The sequence below is a fragment of the Macrobrachium rosenbergii genome, chromosome 26, assembly GCF_040412425.1.
Source record: "Macrobrachium rosenbergii isolate ZJJX-2024 chromosome 26, ASM4041242v1, whole genome shotgun sequence".
In the NCBI taxonomy this organism is placed as follows: Eukaryota; Metazoa; Arthropoda; class Malacostraca; order Decapoda; family Palaemonidae; genus Macrobrachium; species Macrobrachium rosenbergii.
This window is the reverse complement of record NC_089766.1, coordinates 49,969,797-49,990,972: the sequence shown is the minus strand read 5'-3', so window position 1 is coordinate 49,990,972 and position 21,176 is coordinate 49,969,797. Positions and strand designations below refer to the sequence as shown.

At 38.9% G+C, this 21,176-nt stretch overlaps 3 protein-coding genes across 3 annotated transcripts in view; 1 reads left to right on the top strand and 2 right to left on the bottom strand.

Moving 5' to 3' along the window:
• Nucleotides 1–1,928, top strand: part of Gart (trifunctional purine biosynthetic protein adenosine-3 Gart) — a 29,778-nt gene extending 27,850 nt beyond the window's left edge. The window contains 1 exon segment of the mRNA XM_067128538.1: nt 1,122–1,928. Within this exon segment, the coding sequence (XP_066984639.1) occupies nt 1,122–1,188 (67 nt within the window). The 3' untranslated portion in view covers nt 1,189–1,928.
• Nucleotides 1,929–6,406: 4,478 nt separating this feature from the next.
• Nucleotides 6,407–16,273, bottom strand: LOC136853188 (uncharacterized). The gene is made up of 6 exons (XM_067128535.1): nt 15,324–16,273; nt 12,930–13,095; nt 11,600–12,182; nt 10,612–10,901; nt 9,804–10,000; nt 6,407–7,866 (listed from the first exon to the last, which is right to left on the bottom strand). Exons 1-6 carry the CDS (start codon nt 15,746–15,748, stop codon nt 7,740–7,742), a joined length of 1,788 nt encoding a protein of 595 aa, XP_066984636.1. The 5' UTR covers nt 15,749–16,273; the 3' UTR covers nt 6,407–7,739.
• Nucleotides 16,274–16,377: 104 nt separating this feature from the next.
• Nucleotides 16,378–20,904, bottom strand: LOC136852846 (serine-rich adhesin for platelets-like). Its single transcript, XM_067127750.1, has one exon. The coding sequence runs from the start codon at nt 20,902–20,904 to the stop codon at nt 16,378–16,380; it is 4,527 nt and encodes a 1,508-aa protein (XP_066983851.1).
• Between the last annotated feature and the right edge of the window lie 272 nt (nt 20,905–21,176).

The window sequence follows — 21,176 nt, the reverse complement described above, 5'->3', positions numbered from 1 at the left end:
GTAAAATTTTAATCCCCTCAGGTTATAAAATGCAAAATAGTACAGTGATATAGTTTTGTGAATATCCTACCAGAGAACATTTGGGAGTCTCCTAGTAAAGAAATTCAGTGGCTAAATTTTCTCTAGTGTTTGATATATACATTGCATGTATATATCTTGATCTTCCATAATAGTTGCTAGGTTTTGTCTAGTTTTACTAGACCTCCAGGTTTCTGTATTGGTAAATCCCTTAATCATTTACAAGTGCTGGCAAGATTTGCAAATTTCTCTTTTGGCATTCAGGTATCTGTTGCAATTTTAGGTTTGCAGCTTAGTAAAATTTAGAATCACATACTGCATCATGTTTTGTCTGTAAACATCAAGGAAGTAAGTGTCATGTAACCAAGAAAACGTTCTGATTTACAGAGTTGACAAGTGCTTTGTCTGCAGTGGTCACAGATTTTAGGTTTGCCTATAACCAAGTATCTCACTGACTAGTCACATGCGTTTGCAGTCAGGACTAAGATCGGATAAGCTACCAACTACTGTGCTTGTTGATAAGCTTCCCAGTAAATAATGATTTTAGTGCCTCTTAAGTACCCCGTACAATAATAATAATAATAATAATAATAATAATAATAATAATAATAATAATAATAATAATAATAATTGTGAAGATGATATAGGTTGCACAGAGGATTTATTTTAAGTGTTGTGCAATTTCTGTTGGAATATAACAAATTGGACCTATTATCCGAGACTGCCTTTAAATTTTCAAAATATAGAAGACTGGTTTTAGAAAAAATCTTCCAAGGACGAACAAGGGTTGGAATTAAGTTTTGGGCGCAGCTGAATTTTTCTTTTAACAATGATATACTAAAGGTATAGTAATTTCTCTCAGTACACCATTAATCTGAAATTGTCCTTTAGCGTTACTTACAAACTTGGACATTAATAAAGCTACAAGTGTATCTGCTGAATAACAAATTAGTAAAACAGTATCACAACTATATTTTCTCATAAAGTGTACGTCTTACCTTGTGAGACGTCCTTAGGAAACTTATTCTGCTGGAAGTACTGTATATTTGCAAATTTGGAAATTAAGTAAAATGATGTTCTAATACTGGATTTGTATATTTCAGGGCGATGGAACTCGTAGCAAGAGGACGAGTTAAACTTGACAAAAATGGCTGCTGTGTCAAATCTTAGTCTTCTCACATGGTTGAATGTACCTTAATGAACATGAGATATATTATTGTTAATTACTCCTATTTTTTGTGATATTGCTGCTTAGATTTATTTTTTGGGGCTCCCCACCTAAAATGCAGTAATATCATAAAAACTGGACCGAGTCTGATGTTTTCCTTTCCCTGCCTCTGGCTTGCAATTTTAATTAGTGTATTCAGCTTCTTTGTTAAAAAAAGTGATTAACTTCTGTGCTTGGTCATTCTCAAGGTAATTTGTGACGATATATTAAAGACGGAATCCTTTTTGACAGTTTTAACTGTTTATAAAAGTACTGTCAGTGGCAAAATGAAGTTAAATGTAAGTTGTCAAACTGTCTGATAGGTCCAAACAGGGTTGTCAAAATGAAGAAACCTATGAACCATAAAGAGAACGACAGGACTCGACGAATCTGGTTATCAAAAAGCGCAAGTTTTGTCAAGATAGACATATAAAATCCTAAAAGCTGAAACTTCTAAAACAGCCCAGGAGCATCTACAATTTCACCTACAGAGACTGAAATTGAAAAATCTTTATTAGACAAAATTTCTATTTTCAGTTGTTAAAAGTTCTTGTTATATCCAAGAGATTATGGATTATTTTTGGATATACTGTATCGGTTTTGTGTCATTTTTATTGCTCAAATGTTTTTTGTTGAAAAATGTATCACTGATGGTATATGGATGTTACATGGTTTAATATTTTTGAGATTCAAATGTAAAATATGTTATGGTTTCCTTTCCCCTCATGTTATTAGGACTGATGAATTTTCCCATAATGTTTGGCTACATAAGAAGCATCCAGTGTCTGGAATTTTAATTAATTTTACTGAGTTTTGGGTTATAAAGCTCAAAATGAGTAAATGACCCATTAAGAAAGAAATCTAGATTGATTTTGGGTAGAACTATATAGTAGCTCCGCGTTAGTGACTGCCTTCTAACTTATCTTTTTCTACAGTTTTTTGGTTGCTAATTACAAATTTACCTTTAATTTTTGGCGCTCGAGTGTAATTAACCTGTAATTAACCCCTGAAGTCCATCCAACAAGGAGTTTCCATACGCGATCTTCACAAGACTGAGCACGGGTACGTCTGTTTCGAACGGTTCATATCCCGTCCGGCAAGTGCAATTTGTTAATGTATGGGTACCCAACCCCGCCCGGCCCAGTACTGAACACGGTGAAGGGACATTCCATTTGGCCGACAACAAACAGATGCACAGCCAGTATCAGAACCCCTAAAAGTGTAGAAAAAAACCAGTTGAAAAGGTAAAAACAGGCGCGGAGCTAATATATAGAATTACCGAAAAAGGTTACCTGAAAGATGGAGGAACAAAATTTTGGTAGGTTTAAAGTAGTGGAAACAAAATTAATCAGCAATGAAAAATATAGTGGGGTGCAGGTAAGAAAAGACTATTTGCCTACAAGAATTGGATAACAAAGGAACAATCATATAATGATTTTAAGAACATTTTTTGGAAAACTTGGGTAGGCAATGTAACAGAAAGCCACTTTTCTGCAATCTTGCAGAAAAACTTCCCTATAATGTTTTGATGTGCAAGGAACATCCACAAGTCTGGGATTTTAAAGAACATGCACATAGAATGATGGGTGTGGAGAACAACGTCCACAGGCATTATTATAAGAACACTGGCCGGTATTATTACAGTTTCGGTCAAATTCGTCAACGTATTTTTTTTACTTGTCATCATTCATTTTTGAGATGATTCATACGAAAAACTTACTCGAATCTTGCGCAAATTAATGGTTACGGAGATATTTGTCGATGAATATTGTTCCTTATATTGTTATCCCATCAAAGTACGAGTTACAAGGTAAGGCAATACCCAACGCCCCCATACCTAACAAGGCAAAATTGTAACCAGTCAGCACCCCTAGGTTACGTGGTGTTATTTTTTGGGTAAAATTACAGTTTCGGTGTTGACTGGTTACAATTTTGCCGTGTTAGCTATGGGGGGTGGTTGGGTATTGTCTTACCTTGTAACTCGTACTTTGATGGGATAACAATAATAAGGAACAATATTCATCGGCAAATATCTCCGTAACCATTAATTTGCGCAAGATTCGAGTAAGTTTTTCGTATGAATCATCTCAAAAATGAATGATGATAAGTAAAAAAATAATACGTATCCGAATTTGACTGAAACTGTAATAATACCCACTGGACTAGTAAACCTGAATATGGAATTTCACATACATATCTCCAAAAATCGGGAAGTAGGCCGAAATGAAAGCAATCAAAGGTTTTTTTGGGGGAAATAACCCAAATTATTGGTTTACAAGTATCCCGCGCCCACTGTGGGGTCCTTTTGAATAATTCCAGATGATCTGTAAAACTGGCAAGACAACTCGAGAGTACACGAATGGAAATGGTCCTCAGGTTTACTGTTCATTGAGGGTGAAATATGACAGCATGACAATTACCAAGTTTTAAACATATGCAAAAAATTAAACTTACCTGATTCATTGATAATGATGATGCTGTTTCAAAGTTGCAATGGTTAACGGGAAGTATTTGTATGGTATCGAACGGTGATAGAGGATAGTAATGTTGGCACCAATTATGGCAGATTATGGCACAAAGAAGTCTTTCAGTGTATAATTCCGAAGATCTAATAACCCGTGAATTGATGGTTCTGTGGTAACTCAAATTTTTTGGTCGTAGATTATTTGAAAGAGGGATATGGTATTCACAATGCTTTGCATTACAGTCTCCAAAAATAATAATTAAAGCTATTGAATCCTGTGACTGAATCATACTATTTGGATTGCGGTAAACGGAAAATACGTAAACATTGTAGAACTTACTAAAAATTTTAAAACGAACATATCATGGCAACTACCCTCCAAATTTTTCTGACGATAAACAGGTCGGCCGGACTTAGTGAATACAGCCATACCTTCGCATGTCAAATGTGACGACGATAAATTGGGCCATCGAATCCCGGAATTAAAAACTCAGCCTTTGACTTGTTAATACTTTCAAGTCTCAGATAAAAACATCAAATCGTAGTTACGGGCACAACTCTGGAGATCAAGAAAATTTGACCCTAAGCCCGAATATTGGAGTGAAGTACCTTGCAATTTTTCTTACTGTATTGAGCAACAGGCCCAGGGTTCAGCTCAATGTCTCCCGAAGGAATTAAAATTAACATAAAATCAGTATCAAAACTAATAGACTCATATCAAGAGTAAAGTATTGTAAAAATCATCAGACAAATAAACAACAATTTATAAACAACAACAGTATTTACATAATTTACAAAAATTCTGTGGAGTTTAAATAAAAGTCACCGTACATCCTTGTAAAAAATGCCGGAAGCAACTGGTCGACAAGGTGGGGCCGGCACGCCTTGTAAGGGCAAATAAGAAATCCGCCAGGTTTGCCACAACAACTGGGGCAGGACAGTCAGGATGGATTTAGAAATAAAACACTCAGAAATAAAAGATTAGGTTAAGACAAAAGGCACTTTCCTGATAATCCACCAATTAACTTTTGCTTTTTCATCAGCCAGTCCTACGCACTTTTCGAAAAAAAACAGGAAAGTGAACGAAATAGAGAATAAATGCCTGATTGTACTCAGGCAAAGGAACTCAAACCCAAGACCATGGAAGGCCAGGGTACAATGGCTATGAAACAGTCCAAGGTTGGAGAACAAGGTTTGTATTCAGAGTAGCCCTCTACCCACTGGTTTGATTTCGGAGTGTCCTCCTGAAAGAGTTGTCTTCCAAGACTAAAGAGTCTCTTCTAGCCTAACTCCAAAAGACTTTCGATTTGTTTCCGGGGACGACAAAAATCCCAAAACCAGATTGATAACAGAGATTGAAAAATTACTCGTCCCAACCACTAAAATAATTTTAGAATAGGATAGATTAGAACAAAAATAAGGAATGATATGAGTGAGCTGAAACCATTATCCAAAAAAGAGCTTCTTGAAATTTGCTTTGAATGCCTCAACGTGAGGCTCTTCCAGTGACGTCACTTTAGATTTTTCTTGGGGGTGGGGAAGGCAAAGGTTTCAGAACTGAGGGCGAGGGGAGATCAGCTGGGGTAAGCTCTGTAAGCCCACCCCCGGAGAAATTTTTGGAAATTTATACGCATTTTGAAGCCATATAATACTATTATTATTATTATTTCAAAGGCTAGGGGGCAAACCAAGTCTTAGAGGCCATCAGTGTCTTGAGGGGGCGGCAAGAGGCTCCTTCAGCAGTTGGTAAAGGCTATAGTCCTCTCATTGGCAATTATGCTTCATCAGTTTTCATTCTGTTGCAAATAGCCTATGTAGTTGGAGATGTTCCTGAAATACCCACTCGATTACAGTAGGTCGGAGGCTTGAGTGTCACTCTCCCTCTGTATTTATGCCCCCTTGAGCGCATTCCTGGTCAGGATTTAGGTGGAAACATCTCAAACCATAAGATGACAAGGACAGCTGAAGAGTAGGACTAGTGTATTTTCTGTAGCAGATGTCAAGTCCTCTTCTACTCATCTAATGCATTCAAAACTAAGCGTTGTCTTATTAGGGAAAGTTCTCTAACCTTTGAATCAATACTGATTCCCAAGGCAAAGAAGTCACACCCTAGAATGCGGAGATTGCAGGCTGTACACCTTTCCCTAAAGGGACCTGGAGTTAGGGTGGCCGGTAACAAAGTCATAGGAAAAAAAAGTCAATTTTGGCTAGGAAAAAAAGTAACAGGGAAAAAAGTCGCATTAATTTATGGTGGCTGGTAATAAAGTCACAGGGGAAGAATCCACAATATCTCTTGGGGGATCATTATCTTTATGATATTTACAGTTTTCTGTTTATGTTTATACGAAAATCCCCAACGGGCTTGTACTAAACGCGCCGCAAAGGTGGGTAGGCCTACATACCGGGTTAAAACCCTTAGGAGTCATTATCTAGGAAAGATTAATGTGACTTTTTTTCCTGTGACTTATTTTACCTGGATTCGGAGTTAGCTGCAACAGAAGGTAACATGGCTCTGTCCTTGGACAAGAGAGTAAAGTGTATCCGTTGCAAAGATTTTGTCTGATGGGAGAATAGGCCTCTTTGCAATGCAGACACCTTCAGGTTTCCCAAGGAGAGTTAAGAAATTTGAACTCATGAGTCGGGTTAAACTGTTTAACAAAAAATACCAATAACGGTAACAATGAAGGGTTAAGGAAATTGGAAGTCTAAAAACACACTGGAGTTATTAATATTTATAAAAAATACATAAATTGTAACAATACATATAACTAACAACAAATCACTTTTCCCCAAGTGCTTCTGTAGACTGGTTGTAGGTTTTTTATGAAAAGCTTTGTAACTAAAATAAATAATTACAAACTGAGCCAAAACGTACGAAAAGTGATTAGAAATAAAACATTCTTTAACTCTTGTATGATACTAAGGTGACTCAGGGTTATCATTAGAACAGGCGTACCTGACAATAATTTATAATAATAAAATCCTTGTGGATCTTTCTTGTTTGTACGCCCCAGGTGGCGGGGTTTAGGTAGGGGATTGGGTGGGTAAGGGAGACATGACACATCCATCCTCCTCCTGCAAACCTGTTTGTCCGCCAAGGGTGAGGGCAGGGTAGGTATAAGATCGGGAAGGTAGGGGAGGCATGACACATCCAACCTCCTCCTGCAAACCTGTTTGTCCGCCACGGGTGGGGCCAGGGTAGGTAGGGGATTGGGAGGGTAGGGGACACATGACAGGTAGTGCCAGGTTCCAGCACAGCGAAGCGCACACCATCAAGCTCATGGACAATAATGTCCAAGAAGGACCTGTGAGAAAATTTAATGTGTATTTGGCAATTCATTGGTGCTACATCTGTTAACTCGAGATATAAACAGAATTAAGAGTCTTAAAAGCCATGACTGGAATTTATTATAATAACTGAAGCAATTTCCCTGCTATTGTGTTGGAAAGTAAACTAAATATAAATTTTTTTATTGAATTTTCTAAGTAAAAATATCTAAAATTTGTAAATTACTTTAAAAATTTTTACCCGATTCATTCCTTCCTAGCATTTTAAAATTAATGTTTAAATCATGATGTGAGTGACTGTTTCTTAAACTCATAAGTTTGCAGTTTAACAGTTGGTTACGTCGTGACTATAGTACCAACACCAATCGCACAAATGGTGACCCAGTTTCTTTATAGCATTCTGTGAAATTCAATATTCTCTGCTTAGAAAAATAAACTACCTAAAAGGAGTTGGAGTGTACCATATTGTGACTTCCGTGCATATTCAACGCTACCTTTTTTTTACAATTCCTAATTCCTTAGACTATGATATAATGCCCAAAGATCTGAATAACTGCATAAACATACTTTTTACACTATCTGCTCTCAGTAAATAGCAATGAAGCACAAGAGATTTTACAGAGACAGAATTGGTGCTCTAAAGCCTGTTTGTTTAAAAAAACATTTGTATGCAGTGCGTACAATGCCCCAATTTCTACTCTGTTGTTATCACACTTCAGAAGATCCTATGAACAAGGCTGAAGCTGAAGATATTTGACCATTTCATCCATCTTGAAGTTCACCAGAGCAGGTTTCTTCTCCGAAAAGGCAAGGAAGACCCAGAGCTCCAGTCCAGGTCGCCATAATCAGTTCACTTGGATTCTGACCCGACCACGCTGACATGGCTGTGCTGAAATGGGAAGATTCGTCAGGTGAAGAGAAATTCTTTTTATATGGTAAAATATCGACGTTCTTCTTTTGATGACATCAGGAAATGGTCAGTGTTTTCTCTTTCCACCAGTTTTATGAGAACTGAAGCGAATTCAGGTTTATTTTAGGTTGTTTCTCCCAATGAAGATAATGTTCTTGGTCAAAAGGATCTGAACAGTATGCAGTATTGCAGTAACCAGAAACTTTGCGTGTAAGGTGGTCAATATAAAAAATACCACTTCTAGTAGCCCATAGTTTCTTTGATAAAATATTATATATCTTTATTTACCCAATAAGGTGTGGGCAAAGTCTTCCGCGTTTAAAAAGTTATTTTTATCACTTTGGGTGAATGAGACGGGTTATATGGAAAACTGGTCATTTCCCCCTTTTTCATCGAGAATCTGTACAGTCAGCACAATCTTGGTGCTGGATTCTCTGGTTAAGAAGAAAATAATTTACGTATGTATACTTGGGTGTTTTCAAGCGCAAACGTCAGTAAAATAAAAGTAATAACATTGGCCTTAAAATTCTAAGGAGTCGATGCCTGCCACTTCAAGGAAGAAGTGTTATGCAAAGCGATAAAAATAAGTAAGGAGACAATGTTGAAGCCAAGCAATAGAGTAAACAATGGGAAGAGATAACTTGACGCTGTTGAACTGAATAATTGAATTGAATATATAGAATTTAGGCCAAAGGCCAAGTACTGGGGACCTATGAGGTCATTCAGTGCTGAATATGCAGACTTGGGTATCTTCACTGTGTTGAAAACCTCCCTATTTGAGGAAACATGAAATTGGAAGAAAAGGATGACTGACTAACTGGCAAGTTTGATCATCATACCAGTCGCTCAGTCTACCAGTCATATTCCCGTTCGTTTTTGCAAGGTTCCCCTAAAATCGATTTGCAAGCCGAAGTCTCTAATATTATATCTGAGCTGACATTAGTGACTCAGTATTTGAGATGCAAAAAAAAACAAAAACAGTTTCTCAAAACAAGATATGTTTTTAGCAAATTGATTTCAGGTGTCTTGTGTGACCGCAGAATCAACATAAAGGTTAAAGGAAGAGTGCATAAGATAGTAGTGAGACCAGCTTTGATTTATGGAGCAGAAACATGGCCGGTGAAGAGAATGCAAGAGAAGAAACTGGATGCGGCAGAGATGAAAACGCTTAGATGGATGTTTGGACTGACAAAAATGGACAGGATCAAAATTGAAAGAATAAGAGGAACTACTAAAGTCGTAGAACTATTAAACAAGACCCAGGAAAGAAGACTGCAGTGGTATGGCCATGTCATGAGAAGGGGTGAGACATGTAGGGAGGAGAGTGATGCAGATGGAGGTGCCCTGGTGGGAGAGCAAGAGAAAGACCGAAGAAGCGAAGGTGGATGGACGTTGTTAAAGAAGATCTGAGAGACAAACCATTGTCAGAGGATGATGTGTTTGATCGAGACAGGTGGAGGAAAGCTGTCAAAAACATCGGCTCCACACAGAAGTGGGAAGAGATGCACAGAAAGAAGATGACCGAGAGGACAGTGGTTGCTGAGCAGTAACCCCTGAACCGTGAACTATTGAGGTTCTGAGTTCAATCCCCGCTCACGGCTTGATAGATTTCACTGGCAACATGGCCTTACCGTCCTTGTGAGATAATGATAGTGATTCACAGACGCCCAAACATTTCTTCGTATTAACAGCTAGCTATCTGAGCGGACTAAAATATGAAATTAAACACGGAGCTGATTTGAAAGACAACTGTTAAAATATGGTTTATCTACTCAAATCACAGTGATCACTTCATATCAGTTGTGTTTAATGTAACGGTTTGCATTCTGAAAACTGCAAACGTCCTAGTAAGGTAAATAAATGTATTTGATAAATATGGCTAACATGATGATGATGAAAAAGATTCCTTAGCTCACCTAACAGCAGAGGTAAACAGTGCGTGATGAATTATGGAAGAAGATGAACCGGAATCGGTTTCATTTTCCAACTCTTTTTGGTGGAAACGCCGTGACGTCACTCTGCACAGATACAGTGGTAGGCAGGAGGGTGATTTAGCCTGCACTTCCAAAGACTTTCCTTCTTCCAACAGGATTTTAGAAGCAATTTCAGGAACCTGAAATAAGACTGGAATGAATGAACTGAAGTTTTTGGCATCATGAAGTACTTTTGATAACAATATTGATAGTTTACTGTTTTTATGTTTATTTCCTCATAAACTATGTATATACGAGCTTGATGGCGAAAAAATTAAGTATATCTTAGTTTAACCAGACCACTGAGCTGATTAACAGCTCTCCTAGGGCACTGCCCATCAGATTTGTCTTTGGCTATCACCAACTGGTTACGTGAACCAGACCTGCTTATTGTGGAATCCGAACCACATTATGGGAAATGAATTTCTATCAAAAATAAATTCCTCTAATTCTTCATTGGCTGGGCAGAGATACCCTGGGCCAACAGCGTGCTATGTACACCCACCCTTCCAATGAAGAACTGTACACTGTGCTGGAACCCGGCGTTGCCCAAGCTTTCCCTACCTTTATCCCCGGATAACAAGAAAGATCGACTCGAACTTTATCAATATACATATATATATATATACAGTATATACATATATACATATACACACACACTAATATATATATATATATATATATATATATATATATATATATATATATATATATATATATATATATATATTGCAAAGGACAAATTAAATACCTTCTTCAAGGCTCTGAGAAGTATTGCGTAGTACGACTCAATAGGCTCCTCCCTCAGGAGACGACTTCCATTCGCAACGAAGCTCCTCCCTCCGTTTCTAATCAAGTTATTGAAGGGCGATCCCATCATCTCAGCCCCTACGGCTCTCTGGATCATTTGGTACAGGAATATTCCGAAAGAGAGGTAAACCAGAGCTGTCAGGATGGTTTCGAAGCCGAACACATTCTTGCTGAGTTCTCTTGATGAGATTTCCAAGTACCCTTCTTGGTCTTCGTCGTCTAGTGGTAACGCTGTGAGAAGATGTAATTCTGGTAAAGATGGTTTCTGTAGTAAGACTTCATTACAGTTAATGGATCTTCCCTAGATAGTGATCCCCAAGGGTTTTAGCCTGGTATGTATCCACCTTTGCGGCGTGCTCAGTACAATCCCATTGGGGATTACCGTAAAAACATAAACAAAAGACTGTAAATATCATCAAGATAATGACCCCAAAGAAATATTAGTCCTAGATAACTAGCCCCGAAAACCCTTGGGGGTCACTATCTAGGAAAGATTCCCACCTAACAGGTATTTCCCTTTAGATTTGGTGCCCAGAAGGCTAGAACCTTCTGTTGATAATGCATTTAGCACAAGGTTTGATGTCGCAAGCCTTTCATTTCTGCACAGGTTCTAATTCACTTTCTTGAAAAATTTTTTAATCCCTCCTCAAAAAATAGGCAAAATTCCGCAGAATATAAATTATTGCCAAAAAATTAAGTTTTAATAGCTGAATTTTACTAGACCTTTATTTCTAAATTATTTTATTGTCAAAAACGACCCCCATCTCTAATTGTAGCTCACCTAACTTGAAATTACTGACGTATTAATAGAAGCAATGCAGTCTTATCACAACAGTCATAGACTTGTCTATGATACCCGATCGGCCTCTTCAAAAAGTTTTGGGACCATAATCTCAAACTACAAAAGGAAAACAGAAAGTGACTCTCACCTTTCGCCACTGCCAGGCTATTGAGCGCTGCCATTCCAACAGCCCTCCGGATCAGCTTGTGACCATCGCGCAAGATAGAAGATCTAGGCTGAGCTGAAGCTGCTGGACTCTCAGTTGTACTGCTTTCTTCTGACAACGCAGAGGGAAGAAGTGGCTCCTCGGTCAAGGATCTGAAACTTGAGACTAGGTCGGCGTCTGGTGAAAGTGTTGAATTAAGTGCAGAAGTTCGAGATGTTACCGACGGTGCCGTTGATATGTCAGGAACAGTTGGTGATGACTGAGAAAAAGAAGACGCAGATGACGAGGAAATCGACTGATTATTTTCATTCAACGAAGGCAGTGGTGTACCTTCGACAGGTAGAGAAGAATTTCCATCAGATGGTGACAAAGATGCTGTGAGTGAGGTTACAGATGAATCTACAGGTGGTGTTTCAGACGTGATGGGGTGAGAAGGAACCGGAGATGACGTAGCAAGCAAGGCAGCAGCAACTGGGGACAGAGAGTTCTCTGAAGGAAACCGATTTTTTGTGACTAATCCATCCGCTGGAGATGTAGTTGTTTTCAGTTTCTGCTTCTCTTCTTCCTGAAAATTAAATGGAATCTAGAGCAATTTACACTTCATCAGCTTTTTACGCCGCTATTTATTACCGCAGCATTTAATAGACACACACACATATATATATACAGTATACACACACATATATATATATATTATATATATATAACACTTAAATGTGAAATCTTCCTTTACAAGAAAGTTGGTTTTTATTTTAACCTGTTACTCTTCTCTCTGTTTTGCGTTGTCATGGACATTTTAGAATCTTTGGAATCTTTCTTTACAAGAAAGTGTGTTCTTTTGGCTCATATCAGTGTATGTTTTATAATAATAATAATAATAATAATAATAATAATAATAATAATAATAATAATAATAATAAAAGATTCACAATTTCGTGGATTTTTATTATTCAATAATAATAATAATGTTGTTTAATTTTGACATTTATGATAAGTTTCACTTTATCATTTGGAATGCTATACTGATTATTTCTTTACCAGATGTGATGAGGTTTATCATATGTCTATGGCAACTTTTATTGTGACGCCACTTTACAGAATTAACACAATCAATCACAGTTCTAATCCTCACAAACTTGTGTGTGTATTGTGTACGAAAAACAGAGAGAAGAGAATAACAAATAAAATGAAAAAAATAAATACAAATCAACCAACACGTAAATATTCATAAACAGCAAAACTGTGCAAGAAAAACGGCTGATTCTTAAGTAGGAGAAAATATTTTATTCTCTGAGATTCTCACGTGACTTACCTCTTTACGGATGTCATCCAAACTCAGCCACCCTTCCATCCCCAGCGTTGGAGAAATGGATGAGGTGGGTGGAGGAGGGGATATCTGAGCCATGGATGTGGTGGAGGTTGTTCCAGGGGCGCTTCCAGAAGATTCCTCTGGGCGACCGCACTCCACCGATAGGATGCTGTGACGTAAGAATGTGTTGCTCAAGGTTTTCATTGGTCTCAGAGCAGTCAGAATAGAAACTTGCATAATTGGCTACAGTGAGTTGTTAAAAGGCCTTTTTTTTTTATCTAAGTGCATTTGAAAAACTATAGGTTTATCACCAAAGTAAAATGGCAGGACAATGGATGAAGTATCAATTTTGAAATGTCAGTAACATTTCTTAATTACAGAATACATTTGACGAATGAGTTTTATCAGTAAACTATGAGTCTGAGTTTGTCGAAAAGATGAACGATTATTAAAAAAAATACTGCACATTTGAGTCTGACGTTCACAAGGAATATCATCGTGATTGCCCAAAAGGATACGAAATAATTAGCTTTTGGAAGTTGTCATGAATCTCAGATTAGTCAAAATAAAAACTTGGGTAGCTAGCTTTATTTACCTCCAGGTCAAGTAGTCAGACAATGAAGTATCAACTTTGAAGTGTCATTAAAGTATCTTTTTTAATATGTATCTCGTGGTCTCCTGTTAACTTTCGTTTGTCAAACGCCCCCATAGGAGGTTAGTGCCGTCAGTGCACCTCATGCAGTGCACTGCAGGCATTACTTAAGGTTCTTTGCAGCGTCCCTTCCGCCCCTAGCAACAACCCTTTCATTCCTTTTACTGTACCTCCTTTCATATTCTCTTTCTTCCATCTTACTTTCCACCCTCTCCTAACAATTGACTCAGTGCAACTGCGAGGTTTTCCTGCTGTTACACCTTTCAAACCTTTTACTGTCAATTTCCGTTTCAGCGCTGAATGACCTCATAGGTCCCAGTGCTTGGCCTTTGCCTAAATTCTATATTCAATTCAATTTGGCAAACGTATTCTAAAGTATAGAATACGTTTGACAAAGGAGAGTTATCAGTACACCACGAGACGGATTAAAAATTTTTGTCAAATAACTGAAAGTATTAAAATGGAACCTTGTGGAACCTTAAAAATACCGCACATTGGAGCTTGATATCCACAAGGCATGTCATCAAGACTCTCCCAAATTTCATAAAAAGTCTAAAACAGGTAAAAAATGGTCCAGTAATGAGATATTCATATAGAATCTGGTCTTGTAATTACGTAATGATAAAAAATAACGCGATTAAAGTTCGTTAGACCTGGGAATTAGCTTGACTTTTCCTTCTGCAGTATTCTAATTTTTCTATACTTTAAGAACAAACAGGAGAATAATAAGAGTGGTATCAGTCAAAATACGATTAATGTGACATTCGCCAGCTGTGGCATTTTGTAATTCTTGTGAACCCTTGATGCAAAGAGGGTTAATGGTGTATGTTTGCTGTACTATGCAACTGAAAAAATACAAAATAAAGAAAAGAAAATAAGTTCAGATAACTCAGATGTTTAATACTGTAGGTACTGTAATTGTTTTAATTAGAATTTTAATAAATCTATAATCTGCTTGTGAAGTAAATCGAAAACTTTTTAATTTCATTATTTGATTTATATTTTTCATATACTAAAGTATTTTAGTTAAAAAATTTCCAGGACGGCTATTCTGTATGAAAAGATTTTTTCACACTGTATTTTTGGATGAGAATAGACATTTTTCAACGAAAACTATTTCCCCGAAAAATGTCCACACACACAAAACAAAAATTCAAACTGAAATCTCGCAGTTCCTTTAGAAAATATTAGGGATAACTGCTTGCGAGACAGGAAATTTCTGCATTTAATATTACTTGCAGAAGTAACGATAATAATCACCTCTTTGACGGGAGAGGAAAGGTTAATGTTTATTTTCTTTACTTCAGTCACCTCCATTTATTAATCTAGCCAGCTAACAGTCAATATGAGCTGTAGAAACCACACCTCCATAAGTTATTGGTCTATATAATATGGTCACTGTGGATGTCCTCTCACAAAACTGATTTGCATCGTGGCATTCTGTCACAAGTCGTCCGTCCGTTGCAAGTTCGTCCAGCTATGCAAGGCCAAGAGAGACAAGGTCTACCTAATTGGGTGGAGTCGCCTCCCACCTGGGGTGACTACGTAGGCGATGACGTATCTCAGAGGTACCTGCTCATTACGGCAATTCACCTGCTGACGTAATAAGGAGGTAGACAAAGCTCCGCCTACATGGGGGATCTGGGGGAAGTGAGCAGACCTCTTTCTCTTGGCCTTGCAGCTATGTGTTCGAAGTCATGGGCGCAAAGTCCTTACGAAAACATCCAAAGCATAACGTATCTCACCTTTCAACGACTGCACTGTAAACGCCAACGCCCATCTGATCCATCACCAGCTCTCGTCCCAGGAGATATTCCAGACGATCAAGCAAGCGCGCACCGCAGCCTCTGCGTCTCAGAGACGGGGTCGAGTAAGCCGCGCCGGTTCTCTGATCATCTTGCGTTGTGGCCTCGGTAAACAAAGTCACTCCAGGAGCCTTTGTAGCGCTGTATCTGTTTCTAGACTCTATGTTAACCGGCGGCTTATTCTGGTAGGAATTCCATGCAGGGAGGCGAGTGGTTGGTAGATTTCTTGTCGTTTCAGAAAAGACTGGAGGATTTAAAAACCTGTTTCTAGGCTTGGAATTTACAGGTGGATTGTCAGATGACGACTGAGTCGACTGCACAATATGCTTGTGACTCTTAAAAGACGAAAAATCTGCAGAAGGCATAACTGGGATGTGAATTCGGTTTCCCCTTTTTCTTGACTATGATGACAGGTCTATGAGTTGTGGTGGACACTTCATAAGTGTCATGTGGGCGATGGTTGTGCACTAAAGGGTGGCGAAGCAGTTTGGATTCATTGAAAAATGGGTAATATATCTGTGGAGGTGCAGGTGAAACAGTAGCTGCAGGTGAGTATTTCGTGTTGATGATGGATGATGTTGAGGTTGAAGGTTTCCCTTTATAAAATGGTGCTCGGGGGGGAGCTGTCACTAAACTCTCGATGTTCGAGTTTGTTTGACTTGCAAGGTTCTCAGCACCTTGCATTTCGTTTTGGCCACCGGTAAATAATTTTGGCAAATTTAAGATTTGATCTGTGACCTTGTTAACAAAGGACCTAATTGGAGAGGCGGCTTGGCCGTGGTTTTTACCTTCCTCATTTTTCTCTGTGCCTCCAGTTTTCAAAACATCACTTGAACTGTCAGGAGAATGTTCAAGACTAGACGTTGTATTTTCAAGCTGATGAACAGAGTATGGTGATTTTAGGTTATCTTTAACAGTGTAACCCTGATTTTGGACAGAATATGACAATGTGCTCAAGCCCCCAAAAGAGGAGGGGGACGTGGTTGTTAGATTATCAACAGTATAGAGGGATTCTTGTAGGAGCCTGTGATATTGTAAATCTAACAGGGGGAAATTTAACAGTTGGAACGTTTTCTGGTAATTTAACTTTCTTCTCATCTTTGACATTGAGTTCCCACAGGGACCCTAAAACATCATCAAACTCAACTTCAGTTGTGGTCTCAGTCAGATATGGCTTGTCAGACTCAACATTTGATTCTGCAAATTCAGATGAAATGACATCAGGTGCTGTGGTCCTTGTACCTGTTTTATCAAACACAGTATCTTGAGCAGGCTTCTTGGACGTTCTTTCTGAAGAAGCCGTGTACAGTGCTGCCTCTTGACGTGAAGGGAAAGTTGATATATGGCTGGACAAATCTGTCATAACTGTTGTGGGGACTGTATCGAAAGACCTCATTGTTGATGTCTCCGTGGTCGACATGGAACTGTTTCTTTGGGAAACAGATATCCACTGCTGATACAGAGAAGTCCAGATATCCTCAGAAGAAGATTTTGGCAAAGATGAATCATTATGTTGACTTAAAAATGGAATAGATGGTACTGATTCATACGACTCATTATTGCCTAACACTGGAACTGAAGCAGGTGTTGCTATTTGGGTGGTGGGATGAGAACCTCTTTGCTCTGGTGGATTTACGGCAATTTTTGTATTAGAATTCTGCAGTGGAAGTTCTGTAGCATTTGAATGAGGTTCACTAGTCAAGGCCAAAGAAGATTCGTTCTCACGTCCTGAAGTCTCAGCTTCAGAACTGGAATTCTGATGAGAGAAGGGGTCTTCAGCGTCAGGAAAAGATCTTACAATTTCTGGGTTTGTAAATATGTCCCAGAAAGAAGATGGAGATTTGATGGGAGTTGCAGTAGAAGTAGAAGCTGGAGAAAAATGAGAAAAGACATCTACCGGGGCAGGTATGTGTACTTCAGGGGGTTTAGAGTTTGTATTCTTGGATTTGATGACTATTGTACTGCCTCCCCCCGGAGTCATGGTAACTGTTGTTTGTGCTTTATATCCTACAATGCTGAGTGCTGTAGATAAACTAGATTCTGTTGTGATAGGTTTTTCAATTTCTGGGTCTTTATCTGTGGCAATATTTGTACGTAAATCACCATGAGATGGATTAGGCAAAACTGAATAAGGAAGATTATTTGACACTTGTGCAGTTACGCCACCACTGTTTGGTGATTGAGTAAATTTTTCACTGATAAAAGATGGTAATTTTCCAGTGATGTTTTTCCAGTCATCTTGACCTACATACTCGTTATCTACATTTTTCAAGGAATGTGTTTCTGTACTAGTGTGGGTGGAAACTTCGCCATCAAACGCTGGTGCATTCACATTAATAATGCTTGCTATATTTTCTAAAACTGGAGCTGCTGTAACTTGTGTCAAAGGCTCCCACCACTTTTCTATCTGCTCTTCAGAGGGCAAAGGCAAGTGTTTAATTGGATAAGCATTTTTAAATGCTGAAGAGGTTTCATCAAGAAGACTGGCGAATGTTTTGTTTACAACGTCTGAACTAAAGTCTGTAAAACTGCTCAAATAATCATGATTTACTGCTGAAGCAAAGGCATTACTGGGCAAATTGTGTGATGACAGAACTGGAGATGTGGCAGTATTTTCTTCCGCTGAGCTGCCGAGATTTGGAAGAGGTGAGGAAACTAAATAAATCTCTTCGCTTCCATTGAAAACTTTGTTTTCGGGGCCTTCGTGTTCTTTCTGCAATGAGGGGTTCTTGCAAGGATTCTCTAACCCAGGGAACAAATTTCCATAAAAGTCGACGATAGGAGACAAGGGCCCAAAAATTTCACAGTCAATATCCAATGTTGGTGGAGTATAGCTGCTACTGTTGACCAGTGACTCCAGCAATGACCAAGAGTTTATGCTCCCTTGATTTTGGCTTTGACTGAGGAGGGTGGTCAAGTTATTTATCAGAATTTGTGGATCAGACCCCTCCATGCTATTTTCTTGAGATGCTGAATTTGAGCTTAAAGAGAAATCGAAGGTATTGTTTAGCAGCTGCACAGGAGAAAAATAGGAGGAATTATGTAGTCCTTTATTATCTGAATTTTGTGTATAATTTACTGACTCATTACTTTGTTTTTGAGAAGGTTTTAGTGAAGGCTGTTCACTAATCGCTGGATAATTCATGGAAAGGAGGTAGTTCATGAAATTATCGGGTATACTTGTAGAACTAGTTATAGTCTGATTGTGGTCTGTTAATTCTACACCTGAGACAGATTGTAAAGTCTGGGCAGCGTTAGCATTTACATGGGTCATATTCTCTGAAGGCTTAGTCTCAGTCAAATCTGACAGCTTCAGATTCAGAGCTGGAATTCCAAAAGCGTCAGTTGCACTCCAGACCCTATTAGCGTCAGTGGTTAGTGGTAACCAAGTAACTTTATCAACCCGCTCAGTAGTCCCATTATGATTGAGAGGATAATAGTTTGTTACTGGCGGTTCTGTTTCTGCCATGGCTGGTGTCATCAACAGAGTAGCTTGCAGTGAAGCGTTCTGTGATGACTGGCTGGAACCGTCAAGAACTACGCTGTTCTGCTCAGATTTAGATGGTTTATTTTGAACTGCTGAAGAAGAAGAATCTTGAGTTCCAAACAATGCTTCAAAATTGTTATTGCTTGAAGATATAAGTTCATAAGATACAGTTGGTCTGACCTTAATATTTTCTGAATGTTCAGGCTCTGAGCTTTCAGTCTGTTGGGGCTGTGTGCTGTTCCTTAATAAAGGAGATCGGGTAGGACCTGTCACAGGCCGTTCTATGTCTATCAGTTGCTCCGAAATTTTTCTGATAACATTTGGGCTTACCACAGATAGGCCAACCACAATTGGTGTTTGTTCGGTATACGATGGAAATATTTCTGTAGTGGAAGAGTCATTTACTACTGTAAAGTAAGCAGGCAATTGACTAAATTTATTTACTGAAGTTTCTTTGGCAGTTTTAGTCGAGTGATTAGCAGTATGGGTGTCAACTTTACGTTGTTCATCGTCCTCTAATGAACTTACGCTGAATTTCATAGGAGCTGGAAGCTGTTCATCTTGATTCATGAATATTTCAGAGTAATCTTGGTCTGATGAATCATCATAATATGACTCATCATTATATTGATCATCATCGTATAACTCATCAGAAGTAACTGTAGAATTAGCATAAAAATTGTCAAAATATTCAAATATGTTGGAAAAAACAGAAGACGGTAGACTGTGATTGTTCCCATACACTAATCTACTTCCTTCATCTAATTCGTGATTAGCCTCCTCCACAGAATATGGGATATCAATTTTGACAAATTCCTCTTCTTTTCCTGAGCTGGGAATAGTACTAGAGTTCGCGCTAAAATGAGGTGACATATCAAACTTTATTTTGTCTACCGCTGTAGACAGGTAGTATGAAGGCTTTTCTGCCTCAAGCGATCCTGACGCATTAGGTTTCTCATGTACAGTGTCGCCCTGAAATTCGTTAAGTGTGTCTAATTGTTCATGATTATGAGAGCCATTTGAACTTACAAAGTAGAGCAGAGGAGGCTGCACTCGATTGTATATTTGGACATCTGGACCTTTTTTCAGGTCATCATGAACACTGACTTCAGCCTGAGTAACAGCAAATCGAGAATCTTTTTCGTAATTGCTTGACTGTGAATAATCTCTGTGAATATTTCCTGAATAACTGGGAACATCTCGATTACTGTTATTTTCAGTGTAATCTCCTTCCACTGGGTACTCGTTTCTTTCAGAGTAACTCGTCTGAGAATCTCTTTTTGCATTTTCAAAGTTTGTACTGTAATGGACAGCCGAAACATCTTCAGATTGTGAATGATTGTTTTCGGTAGCACTCACACCTCCTTCACCATGTAAATCAGTATTCTCTGATTGCACTGCACTGTGTTTATCATGTCTTTCTTCGGGATTGGTATTCACACCACCACTATGGAAACTAGAAACGTTGGGGAAAAGTGTTGTCAATTTCGCTAACGTAATTCCTTGCGACGTTTCATCAGCAACTTTCCAATTAGCAGGTGTGGTTGCTAGCTGTTTCGTTTCTCCTCCAATCCAGCTCCAGGTTAGCAAGCCAGGATTCTCTGCCTCTTGTAGAGCTCTTGGGTTTTGAGTTTGTACCTGCAAGCCCTCAGATTTGTTGGCTTCCGTCTCCTCCATGGGCAGTTGAGAGCGTGCCTCCAGGGGCAACTTGCCCTCTTGACTAGATAACATGAGATCATCACTTACCTTTCGAGCCTCGAATTCGTTCTCCTCTGCGGCAGGAGATTTGCGAGTGTGAGAATGCAGTTGGTTTTTCCCGGCATCCTTAGCTTGGTTGGTCAAATCTGTGTCGGAAACTGCAGGCGTGGCCGACTCGCCTGCTGGACTGGGCGGGGCGACCAAAGAAAGGGGCGTTGTTAACGCCGCCGAATCTGTTACTTTGCCCGTGAAGCATATTATCAAAACAAACAGCACCCGCTGTTGTCTGCGGGTCTCGTATTTAGTCTCGGCAAACTCGATCGAGTTGAGTGGCATGTTCGCTGTCGAATCAAGCCGCGCTCGTTAATGTCAACAAAAAGAGAGTACCATATTTGCTCTTGAACATCAGAGCGTCGTCAGCGACCGATCACGCGCACGAGCATGCTCACGTGCGCTAACTTGCAGTTCTGTGTCAGCGCCTGAACTTTAGCGGGAACATCACCAGTTGCCCTTCACTGATCCCGAGGGTGTCGACGAACCTCGCCGATCTAGTGGCTCCAAAGTCACCGTTATTTGTTTCTTTTCTCGTTCGGTTCGTTTCCTTTCAG

Coding starts and splice junctions, on each gene's coding strand:
- LOC136852846 (XM_067127750.1), bottom strand. CDS start 20,904: ATGCCACTCAACTCGATCGAGTTTGCCGAGACTAAATACGAGACCCGC.
- LOC136853188 (XM_067128535.1), bottom strand. CDS start 15,748: ATGCCTTCTGCAGATTTTTCGTCTTTTAAGAGTCACAAGCATATTGTG. Junction 13,096..15,323: donor TACAGTGCAGTCGTTGAAAG/GTGAGATACGTT, acceptor CTTACGTCACAG/CATCCTATCGGTGGAGTGCG. Junction 7,867..9,803: donor CTGTTTACCTCTGCTGTTAG/GTGAGCTAAGGA, acceptor TTCCCATTTCAG/CACAGCCATGTCAGCGTGGT.